This window comes from Podarcis cretensis (assembly GCF_951804945.1).
Source record: "Podarcis cretensis genome assembly, chromosome: 9".
Classification (NCBI taxonomy): domain Eukaryota; kingdom Metazoa; phylum Chordata; class Lepidosauria; order Squamata; family Lacertidae; genus Podarcis; species Podarcis cretensis.
Window position 1 is genome coordinate 68,183,271 of NC_137178.1, and position 18,255 is coordinate 68,201,525.

An 18,255-nucleotide genomic window follows, 5' to 3' on the forward strand; every position below is an offset into this window, starting at 1 on the left:
ATTTTGCAATCCACAATTTTTTACTAAACAAAATTGTTTCTAAGTAGGTAAGCTACTAAAACAAAGTGCAGGACAGTAAATGATGTGAACCATCATATATTAGATATTATAAAGGACTGAATGTCCTGGACATCTGATTTGACTTGTCAATTAAATTATGCATCCTAGCTGTGGAAAGAATGATGTGCCAGAAGGGAGCACTTTTCATGTTTAAGAAAAACATCCAAGCTGATGAAATGGAAAATAGCTTTAAAAACTTTAAAAAAACTAGCTCTCTCACTCATACATAAATAATTTTGAGTATCAGAAAATTGAAATAACTTCAAAGATTATCTGAAGTGTCTGGAGTCCTTCATGTTGCTAGCTATCAATAAGGAAACAAATATATAAAGTATTTCACATATACATTACTAATAGGCATCTCTTATACATACTTTTGAAGCACCACAAATTGGTACTCAACTTAGTGTTACTTGTTTTGTGCTGTAAACATATAGCATCTATCAGCTGGCAACTAACTAATAATGATAACAATTTTACTTTATTTCTTAATTTATCAGGTATTATGCTTCAGGGTGTGTTATTTTCTATAAATTTCAACATAAAGGTGTACTGTAAATATTATCATTTTCTACACCACAGATTTCATCTGAGGAAAAGATTATTCTTCTAATAGCAGATGCTTCAGGAGACAAATGAGGGAGAGCAGGGAATGACTGTAAGTAGTTACTGCTGTAGTAATGGAAAGCAATAACAGGCATTTATTGCAACTCATGTAAAAAAATGCCCCCTGACTTAAAACTGGTAGCAGGTAGCACTCTAAACTAAAAGAAGGAAGTAGTGAACTATATAGCATACAAAATTGCAGGGATATCAGCAAAAGGTTTACCCTCTGTAAGTTACAACGTTTATGAAACATTAATAACAAGTAAACTAAGAAGAAACACATTGAAGGAAGAATTGGGTCCAGCTACTATTCTTCAGTAAGAAGACAAATTCTTCAGTAAGAACAGTATCTCCTAATTTTAACATAAGGGAAAATTATCACAAATTAATCAATGGCCTTAATTGCAGGAAGAATATATAACATACATGAAACAGAATATAGAACATGTATAAAACAGGTCAGAAAATGCATTGGAGGTACCATTAGCAGATGAAGGCTCATTACTCTGGGATAATCCAGTAATGTCCACCTTCTTGAAAAAAATAAATCTGCTTGTGCAAAGGGACTTACCGTTTCTCGTCTTCCTGCTCCAGTCCCTGTGTACCTCCTGAATCTGCTTGAGGGGCCCCCAACCCTTCCCAACAGATTTTAGGGGTGCACAGGGGACTGCAGGATGGTGGAGAGTCCCATTGCGTGAGTGGGAGCCCACTCAAACTACAGTAGATCTTAACCTTCGTAATTTTATTAGGTTGCTTGGATTCATCAGTGACATTGGTGACAATGTTTCCAAACATATTCTCTCAACTTCAAAAAGTTTACCCCATATTTACATGTCTCAGATTAAAAGAGGAAGAAACCCTATGACTATAAAGCTGAACACAAAGGAAAAGAAAACCTGTTTTTTCTGCTTGAGGCATCCAAGAACAAATACATATCAAGCAAAACTGACTTTTAAGGCTTCTCCAGCCGTATATGTTTACAACAATTTCTTGGACCAAAGATATATACTGTATTGGCCCGAATATAAGCCGCACCTTTAAAATTCAAGGGTGGGGGGAGACAATACAGTGATACCTCGGGTTAAGAATTTAATTCATTCCGGAGGTCCGTTCTTAACCTGAAACAGTTCTTAACCTGAAGCACCACTTTAGCTAATGGGGTCTCCTGCTGACGCTATGTGATTTCTGTTCTCATCCTGAAGCAAAGTTCTTAACCCGAATAGTTCTTACTATTTCTGGGTTAGCGGAGTCTGTAACCTGAAGCGTATGTAACCTGAAGTGTCTGTAACCCGAGGTACTACTGTACCCGAATATAAGCCGTTCCCTTAAAATTCTGCAGGCACTCACACCCGTTCCGTTTTACCGTATCTCTGTTTCAGCAGCAATATTGTAAAAGCCTATTTTTGTAAGGTCGCGAATTTAAGCCGCACTTTAACTTTTCAAGGTTGGAATTTGGGGGGAAAGTGAGGCTTATATTCAGGCCAATACGGTACTAGGCTGGGAGCCTGAAGCTTTGTGAGGATCTGCTGGCATTGCTTGACACCCTCTTCCCATGAATGCACTGACATGGCATTGCCGAGTGGTGAGATTACATTTCATTATCTCCTGTATTCCTTAATCCACACATGCATATTAGTTAATTAATTAATATCCCACCCAATATGCTTGGAAATCCTCTAGCCAGGTAGCCTAGAACTGGGGCCTAAAGCCAGCAGGTACAAAATCCATCAATATCAGAATAAGCTTACCTAAAAACTTATTTACAATAGGGATAGCAAGCAATATTCTGCAGCTCTGAGTCCAAAGTGCCCAATAGAAAAATCATTATAATTGAAGATCAAACTAGGCATGGTATTGAGCAGTATTCAACTAACTTGTCCTGTCAGTTGAGAAGCAGCAACATGTCATCCAAACCCTCTCAAGCTATTAACACTGGGGTTGTGCTCTTATTGTGAGGATAACATAAGAAGATAGGATTTGGGATATAAGTTGCAGGAGAATCACTATGACTTACTTCTGTGTAAACATTATTAGGATTAGTATACAGGCAACTCTGAATTTAGGTTCCAGGGATAGTCCATAAAGCCCAAATCGTGTATGGGCAAAAAACAAATTGAGTTCAATGGCGGGTGGGATTGCCAAAGTCCTTTTTCCGTGGATGCCTCCCCCTTCCTTCTTTAAAAAAAAGAAAAAAAGAGGCAAGCGTGTAAAGTTGAATGTATGCAAGTTAAGTGTGCTTAATTTGCGAGTTACCTGTATAGTACTGAAAGAATCTTTGCACATTAAAAGGAATTATTACCATCCTGCACAGCAAAAATAGTTAAGTTTCATATTTTTTCAGCACTAACCAGCTAGATTTTTCTGAAGAACTTACAAACAATAACCCTGTTCACTTCTTTGTTCCCCAAACCTGCTGTTCAGACAAACACTGCTTCTGACAATGGAACATCCATGCTGCTGATGGACCTTCCTCCATTCTATCATATTTTCCAGCATTATATCTCTGCCCTCCAAGTTACAGTATTTAAAGCAAATTCCATCATTATATCTTTCCTTTAAACAGAAACGGCACCTTTATGTCAAGGATTTTTTTTAAAAAAAATAGCAAAATGAACTTCGGTTGAGAGGGAAGGGCTGCATAAATTTGAGGGGCCAAACTAAAGTGGGATTTTTCAGAATCCTTATCAGCAAAACTAACATTAAATAAAGGATGCCAAAAGGTGATAAAATAAATTTGAGGAGGAGAAATGAATTGCTGTATCCTTGCAAAAAGAAAAAAAAGACATGGTTATTACACAAAAACACAAAACAGAATCTTCTTTTGGCACCATGAGCATGTCAAGGAAGGCTGTTAACAGTTCTGCGTAGTAGATGGTGGTGGTGGGGAGAGTGGGGGAGAGAGATTTGGCATCAAGTTAGAAAAAAAGGAAAGAGGCAAGACAAAGGAAGGCAGTATTTCAATAGGAATAGGAAAATAAGAGTACCCCTAAATGTGTTTTTTTTAAGAAAAGAGCACTGGAGATATAGATATAGATATGGTTGCAATAATGGAATACTGAATGGTACAGTTTTTGTAAAATATGCAGGGATTTACTATATGTAAAATGAAATATAAAGAAGAGACCATTACAGTTTAAGCATTATGAAACTTTTATTATTTCTCTATGTAAGGTGTGACTGATGGTATTTTCCCTATGGTTTATTTTGTCTTTTTTACTGTGAGTTGGGCAAATAAAATAAAATTAACCATGTAAAATTAACCATATGTAAGGAAGACTGGAAAATGTTTACGGATTATCTGGGTGAAAATTGTGTACACTTAAAAATGCTGGTAGCATTAAGATAAATTCAACTGTAAATAAGTTTCGATGTATGTAATAATGGAATGCTGAATGGTATCGTTTTTGTAAAATATGCAGGGATTTATGATATGTAAAATGAACCATGGAAAGAGAAGAAGGGAAGTCATCGATATCTCATGGACATAAAAATTAATACTTTAGAGTGTAAAACAGGAAATTCAATAAAGATTATATAGAAAAAAAGAACAATAATTTCATTTACATAGTGTTGTGTTGGAATGACAGTGGGGTTTCCACCCAATAATTTCATTTAAATACTGTTGTGTTGGAATGACAGTGGGTTGTTTTTTTTCCAAGCTGGCTTTTCTTTCTTATTTTATTTTCTTCTCACTTTTATTTTGTTTAACTGAAGAATTGAAATTATATATATATATATATATATATATATATATATATAAAAGCTAAAGGGGAGGAAGAGGAGAAGGGCGAGGAAGGGGCAGGGCGTGAGGGGACCGAGGAGGCAGGAAGGATGCTGAGAGAGAAGAAAGGAGGCAGCCAGCTCACCCGGGCCTGTCGCTCCAGCTGGGCGTGGAGTCCGGAGCCCTTCAGCCTCTGCACGATCTGGGCGATGGTCAGCGAGAGGCCGCCGTCCTGGCCGAGCATGGTTCCCCTTCCCGGGAGCCGGCGACGGGGGCTCCGCTCTCCTCGACGCCCCTCCAGCCGCCGCAGGTGGGGGTTGGCGCAGCGGGCGGACGGGTTTCAGCGACGCACACGCGCCTCGCCCTGTCTCAAGCCGCGGCGTTGCCGAGCAACGGAGGGGAGCCGGGGGCGCGGGCGGAAAGAGGTTCCGTGGGAAACGCCGCCTCCGGAAAGAAACGTTCCGATGGAGAAAGTCCTCGGAAGCAAAAATCACATAATCAAAAATTATGATATGTACAGGCTTACAATCCGAAGCATCCCCCCCCCATATATATATCTCCATACATATATATATATATATCCATATATGAACTGTGTATTGATTTGTAATGATTTGTTGGGTCTCTGGACCGTAATAAAGATTGTTGTTGTTGTTATATATCCATATATATATATATATATATATACACACATATATATACATATATACCATATATATATATACACACACACATATATCTACATATATGCACATATATATGTTGTTGTTGTTTAGTTGTTTAGTCATGTCCGACTCTTCAGGCACTCCTGTCTTCCACTGCCTCCCGCAGTTTGGTCAGACTCATGTTTGTGGCTTCAAGAACACTGTGCCCAAAGACAACAGGCATACACGTATATATATTCATATCCATATCCATATATATATATATATATATATATCCATATATATATATATGGAAATAGCATATATATATGCTTTTTCTTTTTTCTTTTTTCACGTATTTAGATAGATAGATAGATAGATAGATAGATAAATTTATTGTCATTGTCCGTATATACACAGTATACACAACAACGAAAATCAAACACCCAAGACTGGATTCACATACACATTTGCACGTATCTCCAACACTCTCATCCTATTCAGACATAATCTATTAAAACATACATAATCCAGAATATAACATAACCTATTAGAAGCATAAAGGTAAAGGTAAAGGTACCCCTGCCCGTACGGGCCAGTCTTGACAGACTCTGGGGTTGTGCGCCCATCTCACTTAAGAGGCCAGGGGCCAGCGCTGTCCGGAGACACTTCCGGGTCACGTGGCCAGCGTGACATCGCTGCTCTGGCGAGCCAGAGTCGCACACGGAAACGCCGTTTACCTTCCCGCTGGTAAGCGGTCCCTATTTATCTACTTGCACCCGGAGGTGCTTTCGAACTGCTAGGTTGGCAGGCGCTGGGACCGAGCAGCGGGAGCGCACCCCGCCGCAGGGATTTGAACCGCCGACCTTTCGATCGGCAAGCCCTAGGCGCTGAGGCTTTAACCCACAGCGCCACCTGCGTCCCATACATTAGAAGCATAGCATAACCTAAAACCTATCTCATTCCTTACTACTCACTGCTTGCTCCATTCCTCCATTCCTCCCTTGCGGATTAACTGCATGAGATTCCCCTCAGTTAAAGTGCACTACATCTCATTGCACTTTTAGGCAGATGCTTGTCAGGCAGGTGCCTTTTAGGATTCTGTTCTAGTTTTTCATATATATATGACCTGTCCTTGTAAAATGTTTTATGGAGGAACAGAGTATGTGTATGCACACACACACACGCAATATTTTTAAAGCTATTATATAATATTTTTAACGCTACTATAGCCAGTACTCATTGACATATACTTTCTCCATAGATCATTGGTCTAATAATTTTTTAAAGATAGCTAATGACCGGCGAGCCTTGCAGTTATCAATTTTTAAAGCTATTATGTGATGTATGAATAAGCACTTTCTTTTTTATGTATCCTACATCTGATGCTAGCATTTTATTGGATGGCCCCAAGTTTTAATATTATGAGAATGGAAAATTAGTCTCTATTCCTTTCTGTTAATTCCCTCCAGTTTATTACTTTATAAGCCTCTATCACGCCCTTCTGTTTGTAGCCATATATATATTCTTTTTCTCACATATTTACTCCATTCCTCCCTTGCAGATTAACTGCATGAGATTTTCCTCAGTTAAAGTGCACTGCATCTAATTGCACTTTTAAGCAGATGGCTGTCAGGTGGGCGCCTTTTATAACTCTGTTATGCTTTAGTTGAGATTCCTTGCATTGCAAGGGCTTGGACTAGATGACCCTCGGTCTCCCAACTCGACAATTCTATGATTCTACGATTTGATTTTTAGAACTGCATGGCTTTTCACTATCTCATATTTCCTCTTATTGAACTGACTGATCACAATGAAAGATGGCTGCAGTCTATCTGGAAGAGCACATTATGGCATGTAAGCGATTTATAAATTAAACCATAATAATCGCTGGTCTCCATTTCATCTCAGATCCACCAAAAGCAATAGAATTTAAGCTGCAATACCTGCAACTAAATAGGACTGACTTCTGAGTAGACAGAATTAGGATTGTGCTGTAAATTCATCATGGTTTCCTTCTCCATTGGTTCTAGTGGGGTTTAGTCAGAAGTAACTTTAGCAGGTTTACAAGCATGATATCAAGTATAAAATCCATACGTAATTAAAATGCGCAATAAACCCAATACTATCAGAACATTAAAAACACCCATACTTAAAATATACAGTAAAACAAGCGCATGAAAAAGCATTACTGTTGTAAGCCAAAAAACAGCTTATCTCCTGAGTTTATGCCAATAAAACTCAGAAACGTGAGGAGTTAGGAGTCCAGTGTTGTTTATTGCAAAGCAATAGGTTACAATTGGATCGTTCCGCAAAACTGCAACCCTGCCCAGTGGTTGAGGCAGTGGTATTTATAAAATTTCAAACAAAGCATTTCAGTTTCCACCAATCATATACATCATTACCTCATTTCATGTTTAATACACAGGCGCAATAAGCACTGGCACTTTCTACTGATTAAGTTCTGACTCCCACCATGTTGTGTTACATTGTGTTAGTGTGCATGTTGGGAACCTGTGCTGCATGTAGCCATTTGTACCATGTAGCAACTTATGTTCTAGCTTTGAGCTGTATCTTTGGGATTCACGTATTAGCTGTATACTTATATTATATTATATTAATGTATATTAGCTGTAACTTGCAAAATCATCAGTTTCATAAAGTAACAGGCTACCATAACTTCTCTATTAGAAGCACACTCAAGGATTTACAGGGGTACACTATCACATTTATTGTGGCCCTTTGGGCCACTGCCACATCACAACCAAACAGTTTTTAAAAGATAATTAAAACAATTGGGTCAAGATCAGTTATATCACCCATCTCTACACTTTGGCAAATAGTGGTTGTAAGGTGGAAGATGGCATGGGATAGGAGGACCTGGTGCTGTTTACTTAATCCTGCTTTCCATATATAAATTGCCCTCCCCAAAGTTGCTGTTTTTCATTTTAGGGAAAGTGTTCAGTGAAGTGAAGCCCTCACCAGGAAGATACTGGGAAATGATGCTAATATTTATTTATTTACAACAACTTTCTGCTCAAGTGTTATGTATCGGGTTTAACACATTTCATGTTACAAGGCGCGTTCTAACCAATCGTAGAAGCGTTGGTAGTCGAATGTTCTAATGGCAAGTAAGTGCATGCACTTTCAACTGTCAACTGTCAACGGTCAGTTCATGCTTGGATTATTATTGTGTTGTCCAGTCTGTTGAGGAACTTATACAGTGTTTTAAGTATTTAATTCGTTCCAGAGGTCCGTTCTTAACCTGAAACTGTTCTTAACCTGAAGCACCACTTTAGCTAATCGGGCCTCCCACTGCTGCTGCGCTACCATCGTGTGATTTCTGTTCTCATCCTGAAGCAAAGTTCTTAATCTGGGGTACTATTTCTGGGTTAGCGGAGTCTGTAACATGAAGCGTATGTAACCCGAGGTACCACTGTACTGCCTTGGACTTCTGACTTTTCCCGAATATTTAACATCAAGTGAGCTGCACCCCACCCCTGCCTGCTTGATTTTGGGTGATTTCTCCTCCTTCTGCAATCCCTTCCATGTAACATCCCGGGAGTTTCCTGGGGTCCCCAAAAACCTCATAGAGGCTTTTCTGGGGTCATAAGGGGCTGCACTGGGGAGGAAGGAACTGTAAAACTGTAAAGTAGCTTTGTGCAAGAAGACCTGTTGACACAACGTTAGATATTGCTACCTGATCTATTCAGGCACCAGTGCACAGGTGCCTATAAACCCATATCTTACACTTATACAGTGGTACCTTGGTTTATGAACATAATCCATTCCGGAAGTCCGTTCTTAAACCGAAACAGTTCTTAAACCGAGGTGCGCTTTCCCTAATGGGGCCTCCTGCCGCCGTTGCCCTTCCACCATTCGGATTCCATTCTTAGACCGAGGTAAAGTTTGAAAACCATGACACTGCTTCTGGTTTTGTGGAGTTTGTAAACTGAATCGTTCCATTCTTAGACCGAGGTAAAGTTCGCAAACCATGACACTGCTTCTGGTTTTGTGGAGTTTGTAAACTGAATCGTTCATAAACAGGACTGTTCTTAAACTGAGGTACCACTGTAGTCTTATAAAAATTGAATTAGAGGGAATTAGAAATGCTACTCTTGAGCTCTTTACTGGTGACGACTTTAGCAATGACCCATAAAAGCCAATGTGACCACGGTTTGATTCAGGGAGTTAGCAATAATAACACCATTGTTAGAATATTTATTCACAAAATGACTTTAAATGGAATAAAACTCCGTAGCTTGAACTGTGAGTACAGAACCGGAAAAGAGTACAATTAAAGGTTGCAAGGGCTATTATGTTACTATTGCAGAGACAGAAAGTAGAGTCTATATAGCTACTTAGTACAGTACAGTGGTACCTCGGGTTATATACGCTTCAGGTTACAGACTCCGCTAACCCAGAAATATTACCTCGGGTTAAGAACTTTGCTTCAGTATGAGAACAGAAATCACACGGCGGCGTGGCGGCAGTGGGAGGCCCAATTAGCTAAAGTGGTGCTTCAGGTTAAGAACAGTTTCAGGTTAAGAACGGACCTCCGGAACAAGTACTTAACCCGAGGTACCACTGTACTGGAATACGAGGCGCAGTATTGAAGGCCAACCTTAGCAATGGAGAAATAAAACCAGGAAGTGGAAGAGTTCACATGCAAAACATTAGATTTCAGGTCTCATAGGATTTGCAACCAAGGACCTTTCTTTTGACCTATAGGAACACTCACATGATGAATCGCCTAATTCCAACCAAGTGTGATTTTATTTGGAAGAAATATTGAATTTATTTGACCCTTTGTCTCCTCCTTGTGTCCTTCAAACTTTCCTTTCTTTTCCTCTTTTCTGTTCTGTTCTGTCTCACTAGTATTAGTAGTTAGTACTTTTGCTTCTTAATGATTTTGCGTTCTTTGTTTCTGTACGGTTATTTTTGTGTGCTGATGCCCTTTTTGTACATACTGTACATGTTATACGAATAAAATAGACTAAAAAAAGGTCTGCAAGCAGACAAGACCCATAAAACAAGAAAGGCAGAGAGATGTGGAAATGTTAAAACAGGAGAATATGTTGACAAATTATGTACCAATACTAAGGAATCTAGCTTATCATAGCAAAGCAGTTTGTGCTTCAACATTGGAAAGGCAGAACAGCACCACCAATTATGCAGTGGGCTGCAAGTCTTAATGAGTTAGCAGCATTTGAGAAAGTGGCCTGTTGCAAGCTTCATCAATAGGAAGACAAATATTTAGACATCTGGACTCTGTATATGGGCTTGTTTCCATGATGTGCTGTTGGAGTATGGACTGTAATGGTGGCAGGTGTTGATGTTTTTTAAAAAAGGACTAGCGGGTTCTAGGTCTTCAGTCTCATCTTGTACCCCCTCCCCCAGATCTGTCCTTGCTGAAAGAGAGGGACTTATATTGTTCAAGAAAGACAGAAGAATGAATTTGATGTAATCAAGGCATGATATGCTTGTTGGAGGAAATCCACTGACTCGAAAAGGAATGAATAGTTCCTGGATTGTAATCATTGTCTGAATCAGATATGGTACAGTGGTACTTCAGGTTACATACGCTTCAGGTTACAGACTCCGCTAACCCATAAATAGTGCTTCAGGTTAAGAACTTTGCTTCAGGATAAAAACAGAAGTTGTGCTTTGGCGGCGCAGCGACAGCAGGAGGCCCCATTAGCTAAAGTGGTGCTTCAGGTTAAGAACAGTTTCAGGTTAAGTACAGACCTCCGGAACGAATTAAGTACTTAACCTGAGGTACCATTGTACTGGGTTTAAGGGATTCAGTTAGGATCCCAACTGTTGCGGGCACATTCAAAAAATTCAGAAAAGCGTTGTGGTGGTGGTCAACAAAAGAGGTTTAAAGACTGTCTCAAGGCAAATCTAAAAAAAGTAGTATAAACACCGACAACTGGGAAACACTGGCCTGTGAGTGCTCCAATTGGAGAACAGCCTTTGCCAAAGGTGCCATGGGCTTTGAAGATGCTGGAACTCAGGATGAAAGGGAGGAACGAACTAAGAGGAAGGCATGCTTGGCAAACCCTCACCATGATCAACTCCTGCCCGGAAAACTATGTCCCCACTGTGGAAGGACGTGTGGATCCAGAATTGGCCTCCACAGTCACTTACGGACTCATTGTTAAAATCGTGTTTATGGAAGATAATCTTACTCGGTTACAAGTGATCACCAAAGAAGAAGATTCACAGAATGGCTGCTGTGGTGGGCAGCCGGCTGTCAACATTGTAGCAACAACAGCCCAGAGTTCCCGCCTAAAATAACTGACGTGGACCTGAGTGAAAACTATCTACAGACCTGAGTGAAAACTATAAACAGTGGCCCAGGGTGAAACTTCACTACATAACACCCTGGCCCAGGGTGAAACTTCACTACATAACACCCCTCCCCACCGAGATAAGGCGTTAGTTACAATCGTAATGGTTTTCTTATATACAGCAAAACACGTAATGGTTCAATTACGCACAAAAGCATATCGGTTACATTTCACCTACTTCCATTAGACTGACAGTATTACATGTCCAACAACATAGTCCTTTAAATAAGTTGGGCACTTGGAAACTCTGCCAGACCACCGGGGAGCGGTACCCAGGGTGAGAACTTCAGCACATAACAGGTAGAGTTATGAGACCAAGACCAACACAACCAAGAAGAAAATGTCATTTCCCCCCCTGCGCACAGGGCTGGCCTAGCACATTCCACACCCCAGTTCAGTTTGCATTGTGCTACAACCTTTATTTACATCCACAAGCCAGTAAATTACTACTAGTGTTACACCAGCTCAGTGTATAATAGAAATCACCTGCACCGAGGCTATCATTAGAGCCTTAAACTTCACATCAGGCTGACAACTGCAGCCCTAATCTTATTCGTCACTGCAAAGCTTTATTGATTTGTTTGTATAGAGCCACAGACATGCCCTATAATATCTATGTATCTCGTTGCATAAAGCACAGCATCATATCTTCCTAAAATTTAATGCCTTCTTTATAAAAAATAACCAGTTCACGGGTATCAACATAATGAGATTTTTATCCCTGTGCTACAGACATAATCTTCAGAGTATAGTTGGGGATGGATAATGCATGTTGACATACCACAGAAGAAAATATATGCCGTTGCTGGTATTTCTTTGTGAAGAGCACCAGTTTTTATTAATCAGTGAATGAATCTGTAGACTAAATTTCACTCTCAAAGCCTTCAAAACTCAGCACTTGCATTCATAGAATTATATGGCTTTAGTTCTAGATTTTAGCGATATTATTGTATTAATTTCGTATTTGAAATAGGATAAGGATTTGGCTTTCTGACAGAAGTAATCTCGTGACTGCAGCTGTCAGTCTGCTTACTTGTTCTAAAAAACCGTAATATGGACTTCAATTGGATTACACAGGTTGCAGATCAAATAGGTTAGATATTGTGCACCAAGTGTCATTGAATGGAGTCAGGATGGAGATGGCCGAACTGCGTTCCTAGGTTCAATTCCCTACTAAGCCATGAAGCTCACTGAGTTAGCTTGAGCCAGTCACAGCCTAGCCATGCAGAGTTGCTGGGAGGATAAATGGCAGGGGGGAGGAAGGCGAAAATAATGCCCATCACCAAGCTACTTGGAGGAAAAGTGGAACTTAAATAAATAAAATTTGGATCCTTTATTCTATCAATATTATTGCAAGCCATTAAACAGTCTACATTATGTTTTCAGATTTTCTACTAAATAATAAACATTAAAAGAATCTTCATTTTCTCATGTCCCTGATTTAGTTGTTATCATTGTGTTACCACAATTTAAGCAAACATTTAAATGGTAGGTACTTGTTTATTTATATTTTTTATATTTTTTTTTATAGGGACGTGGGTGGCGCTGTGGGTTAAACCACAGAGCCTTGGGCTTGCTGATCGGAAGGTCAGCAGTTCGAATCCCCGCGATGGGGTGAGCTCCCGTTGTTCAGTCCCTGCTCCTGCCAACCTAGCAGTTCGAAAGCATGTCAAAGTGCAAGTAGATAAATAGGTACCGCTCTGGTGGGAAGGTAAACGCCGTTTCCATGCGCTGCTCTGGTTCGCCAGAAGTGGCTTAGTCATGCTAGCCACATGACCCGGAAGCTGTACGCCGGCTCCCTTGGCCAATAAAGCGAGATGAGCGCTGCAACCCCAGAGTCGTCCATGACTGGACCTAATGGTCAGGGGTCCCTTTACCTTACTTGTTTATTACAACTCTTAATTTTTCACATCATAAAATATGGGGCTGGCTTGGGGGCATGATATTTGCCCCAGATGCCAAAATGACTAGTTCTGGCCCACAATGATAGCTTAGCTCCTGTTTACAACTCGTAGGCTAAGAATATGACTAGGACAAATTTCAATGGATTCTAGTCATTTAATGTCAAATTATAATTAAATGCACGGGCTAGAAGAAACACGGGAAAACACTCTTAATTGCCTAATTGCGTAGCCTAGCAACCGGTTGTTGGATTTTCTCACGTAGAATTTTTTATGTGAAGAATTCAGTACTGTTTCCCTCATGAGCAGTTCAGATGTGGGAGCATCCCTGATATTCACGTCCAGGTCCCTGCCTTGATATTTTGGGATCTGGAGGAACGGATAATGCTAGCTCACCCCCTGCGCAACCGCCAGTCCCCTTGATGCTTAATATCACCTCCCCCCCTGCCCCCTGCATGGCTACTGTACTAAATAACCAGAGTGACAATGTTCCAATAACATGTTCTATAACTAAAAAGGCAATGCATGGTACAACAAGGGCAGCAGACCAAAGTTAGCAATGCGTTGGGTATCTAGCCTGCTAAACATATTTCTTAATGGACTACATACTGACACTAATATCTGCAAAGCCAGCCAGCGGAGCATTCCAGACTAACACAAAGGCATGCCACTATTCATTTCACTTTCCCCCTTCGCTGTGTTAACAGATGCTTGAATTTGAACCATTGCGCATACACAGGTCCATAAATTTCGCCCGGTTTGTCCAAAAGGGGAAAGCATCCAGCCTCTAGGCAGTGAAGAAGTCTGCTGATCTTAATTAGCAATTAATGAGTTATCTCGGTGAACGGTGAAAGTTGATTTTGATTTTGAAAGGAAAGGAAAGGTCTCTCCTAAGAGAAAGAGGTGAGGAAATGTCCAGGAAAAGGGATCGTGTGACAGTACACCAGGTACCTCTTTAACGTTAGTACAAAATGGTAACCGATTATGGGGTTACCATTTACTTATCTGAACAGGCATTATATGGAAAACTTCGTTTTTTAGAAACTCTCACAAATAAATTAGTACTTTATAAGCAGAAATGCATGTAACGTATTTAGTCTGAGGAGTGGAATCTTCACTTCTCTGGAAGTAAGGTAAAGGTAAAGGGACCCCTGACCATTAGGTCCAGTCCTGACTGACTCTGGGGTTGCGGCGCTCATCTCGCTTTATTGGCCGAGGGAGCCGGCGTACAGCTTCCGGGTCATGTGGCCAGCATGACTAAGCCGCTTCTGGCGCACCAGAGCAGCACACGGAAATGCCGTTTACCTTTCTGCCAGAGTGGTACCTATTTATCTACTTGCACTTTGACGTGCTTTCGAACTGCTAGGTTGGCAGGAGCAGGGACCGAGCAATGGGAGCTCACCCCGTCGCGGGGATTCGAACCGCTGACCTTCTGATCGGCAAGTCCTAGGCTCTGTGGTTTAACCCACAGCACCACCCATGTTCCTTCTCTGGAAGTTAACATTCACTATATATATTATAACTCAAGATTATCCAAGTGACCATGGCTAAGCCAAATGTCAGTTATGAATCTTTTGAGTAGCCTTGTCCCTATTACACATCTTCAGCCTAGGATTGTTGCAATGATCAAACCTGGCAGGCGAGAATAGTGTACACTGCTTTGAGCTCTTAGGAGGCAAAGTGGCATAAAAAAGCAATTTATAAATATATAAAACACTGCAATGCTCTGCCTGCATAAGCAAGAATTGTTCATTCAGAGTAACAACCTTGGATCAACAAAGGCTGAAACAGCACTGAGCTTCTTTCTTTCTTTCTGCAATTCTTATCATACAGGTAGAAAAGAATTTGGAGAGTGCAATTTTTAGCAGGTAAGCAACAAGAACAAGAAAGGGTTAAGCAGATTTTTGTCGTCATCATTGATGTTGCCAGTAGATAAATAGGTACTGTTCCGGAGGGAAGATAAATGGCGTTTCTGTGCACAGCTCTTGTTCACCAGAAGTGGCTTAGTCATGCTGGCCACATGATCCGGAAGCTGTGCCCCGGCTCCCTTGGCCAGTAAAGGGAGATGAGCCCCGCAACCCCAGATTCGTTCGCAACAGGACCTAATGGTGAGGGGTACCTTTACCTTTAAGGCACCGAGGGCTGATTTTTTTTTATTTTTTTTTTGCCTGCAATAAAAGGTACTGTTTACACTGCCAATCCTTGCAGGGGAGAATTTGCAACAGTTTGGCACCATTTTTGAGTGAATTGGAGAACGTCAGATTTTTGCTGAAATTGAAGACCTAAGTATTATGCTAAAGGCTAAGAGCAAAAAAGAACACATCTAGAAGCCTTCCTTTTATAAGAAATGTATGCAAAACATCATTCTGAGCATTTGGGGAGAGGTGAGAACTGGCGCCCAGCTTTATTCTCTCTCCAAAATTGTTTACCCTTACAGTGGTACCTCAGGTTAAGTACTTAATTCATTCCGGAGGTCTGTTCTTAACCTGAAACTGTTCTTAACCTGAAGCACCATTTTAGCTAATGGGGCCTCCTGCTGCTGTCGCACCGCCGGAGCCCGATTTCTGTTCTTATCCTGAAGCAAAATTCTTAACCTGAAGCACTATTTCTGGGTTAGCGGTGGGTGTAACCTGAAGTGTATGTAACCTGAAGCGTATGTAACCTGAGGTACCACTGTACTGACTTCCGCAGGCTTGCGGTTGTCAGTTCCGTTCCTACCTCTAAGTGGGAACAGATTGTCACTAACCAATGCGTAAGCAACCACTCTCATACTGTAAGTCAATAAAGTTGTGGCGAAAATTATCCCCAAAACCAAAACCAAAATGTTGTGTGAACTGTGTCTTTATTTGGGGGTGTCCTGGGGGGCCTGGACACACAACTAAATGTGCATGCTAAGTTCTGTAAACTAAATATAAGTGATTCAGCAGCTACACATTTATTGCAACCCTACTGAGCGTAGAAGCTGAGTACCAGGCTATGGCAAAAATAGTTCAGTTCTGGATGCAGGGAGGAAATTGTATAATCTCTCCAAGTTATAAATACTTATTTAGAACACAGATGTTTAATTTAGTAAGAGACTCACTTGCCAAAGTTAATATAACCTCTACAGGTGCATTGTCTGATATTGCAATTGGGTCAGTCTCACACAAAAAACTCCAGTAGAATAGCACTGAAAGAAACAGGAATAATGTCACTGTGACACAGACTTGAAATGTAATTACTCTTAGTATCAGGTGTCATCTTATTATGCCTCCACACACAACTGTTTTGGACTCATTCCACAAGACCTGTGCCTGCAGCTAGGGACTGGAATCACTTGTTATTTGAAATATGTATATCAAACCACTCTACCTTCACTTTCAAGGTAGCTTTCGACAAAATTTTAAAAATCTATAAAATAAGTAAAACCAATAAAACAAAAGGATGTTTCTGTATATGCTGGAAGCTGCCCAGAGTGGCTGGAGAAACCCAGCCAGATGGGTGGGGTAGAAATAATAAAATCATCATCATCATTATCAGTGCTTTTTTTCTGGGGGGACGCATACACCTAAACATTTTGTGAATCTTTGTACTTTGGTCATTTACTGTATGGTACTTATTTTCCCAGATTTGAACGAGAAAATGGTGATTTTCTTGAGTCCAAATGAGAGTACCCCTAAACATTCATTTAGGCAGGAAAAGCACTGGTGTTATTAATATAGCTAAACTACCCTAAATAATAGGACGTGGGTGGCGCTGTGGGTTAAACCACAGAGCCTAGGACTTGCCGATCAGAAGGTCAGCGGTTCGAATCCCCGCGACGGGGTGAGCTCGTGTTGCTCGGTCCCTGCTCCTGCCAACCTAGCAGTTCAAAAGCATGTCAAAGTGCAAGTAGATAAATAGGTACCGCTCCGGCGGGAAGGTAAACGGCATTTCCGTGCACTGCTCTGGTGCGCCAGAAGCAGCTTAGTCATGCTGGACACATGACCTGGTAGCTGTACACCGGCTCCCTCGGCCAATAAAGTGAGATGAGCGCCGCAACCCCAGAGTCGGCCACGACTGGACCTAATGGTCCTTTACCTTTACCTTTACCCTAAATAATAACAGAACAAAACCAGAAGCTGCATACTTCAAAACCTTAAGATGCATCAAATCCTGTAAGTGAATGCCTAAAAAACCTTGGATTCCTTAAAAGCTTAAATGAAGAAGAAGAAGAAGAAGAAGAAGAAGAGGAGGAGGAGGAGGAGTTTGGATTTGATATCCCGCCTTTCACTCCCTTTAAGGAGTCAGTCTCAAAGCGGCTAACATTCTCCTTTCCCTTCCTCCCCCACAACAAACACTCTGTGAGGTGAGTGGGGCTGAGAGACGTCAGAGAAGTGTGACTAGCCCAAGGTCACCCAGCAACTGCATGTGGAGGAGTGGGGAAGCGAACCCGGTTCCCCAGATTACAAGACTACCGCTCTTAACCACTGCACCACACTGGCTCTCAATAAATAATAAACTATGGATTTAACTGCTGCAGAAAGACTATGAAGGAAGTGCTGAATGAATGGGGCAGAGAGAGGATGCTCCTCAGTTATAATGCCCCAGCCAAAAAGGCCCTGACTTCTGTTGCTACTTGGCTGCCAGACCTCCATTCTGACCCCACGTTTGCCTATCCTACTCCAGGTGCCAGGTAGAAGGCTTGCATGTTCAAGAAAGTTAGAGGCATTACATAATAAAAATTTCACTAAGAAGGCAATTTGTGCGACTTGCAAGCTTCAGCCAAGCAGGAACAATTAAGCCCTTCTGGCTGGAAGAAAGTTGGCTAAGCAGGTGAGAAGGAAGCACTATTTTTATTTTTATTTTTTTGCAACAAAGTAAGCTGAGGAACCTCCTGGCCATAGAGCATCATAGGCCAAATAAGCAGCTTATTTATATCTTGTAAACATGTTTTTCTGTCCTTTTAACACCCTATAAATTGGATTTACCTATATGAATTCAAATTGACC

At 41.0% G+C, this 18,255-nt stretch overlaps 1 protein-coding gene across 1 annotated transcript in view; it reads right to left on the reverse strand.

Annotated features, from left to right (window-relative positions):
• TBC1D19 (TBC1 domain family member 19) overlaps positions 1–4,745 on the reverse strand; it is a 68,884-nt gene extending 64,139 nt beyond the window's left edge. Inside the window, exon 1 of the mRNA XM_079989762.1 lies at positions 4,533–4,745. Within this exon, the coding sequence (XP_079845888.1) occupies positions 4,533–4,631 (99 nt within the window). The 5' untranslated portion in view covers positions 4,632–4,745. The remainder of the gene's footprint in view (positions 1–4,532) is intronic.
• Between the last annotated feature and the right edge of the window lie 13,510 nt (positions 4,746–18,255).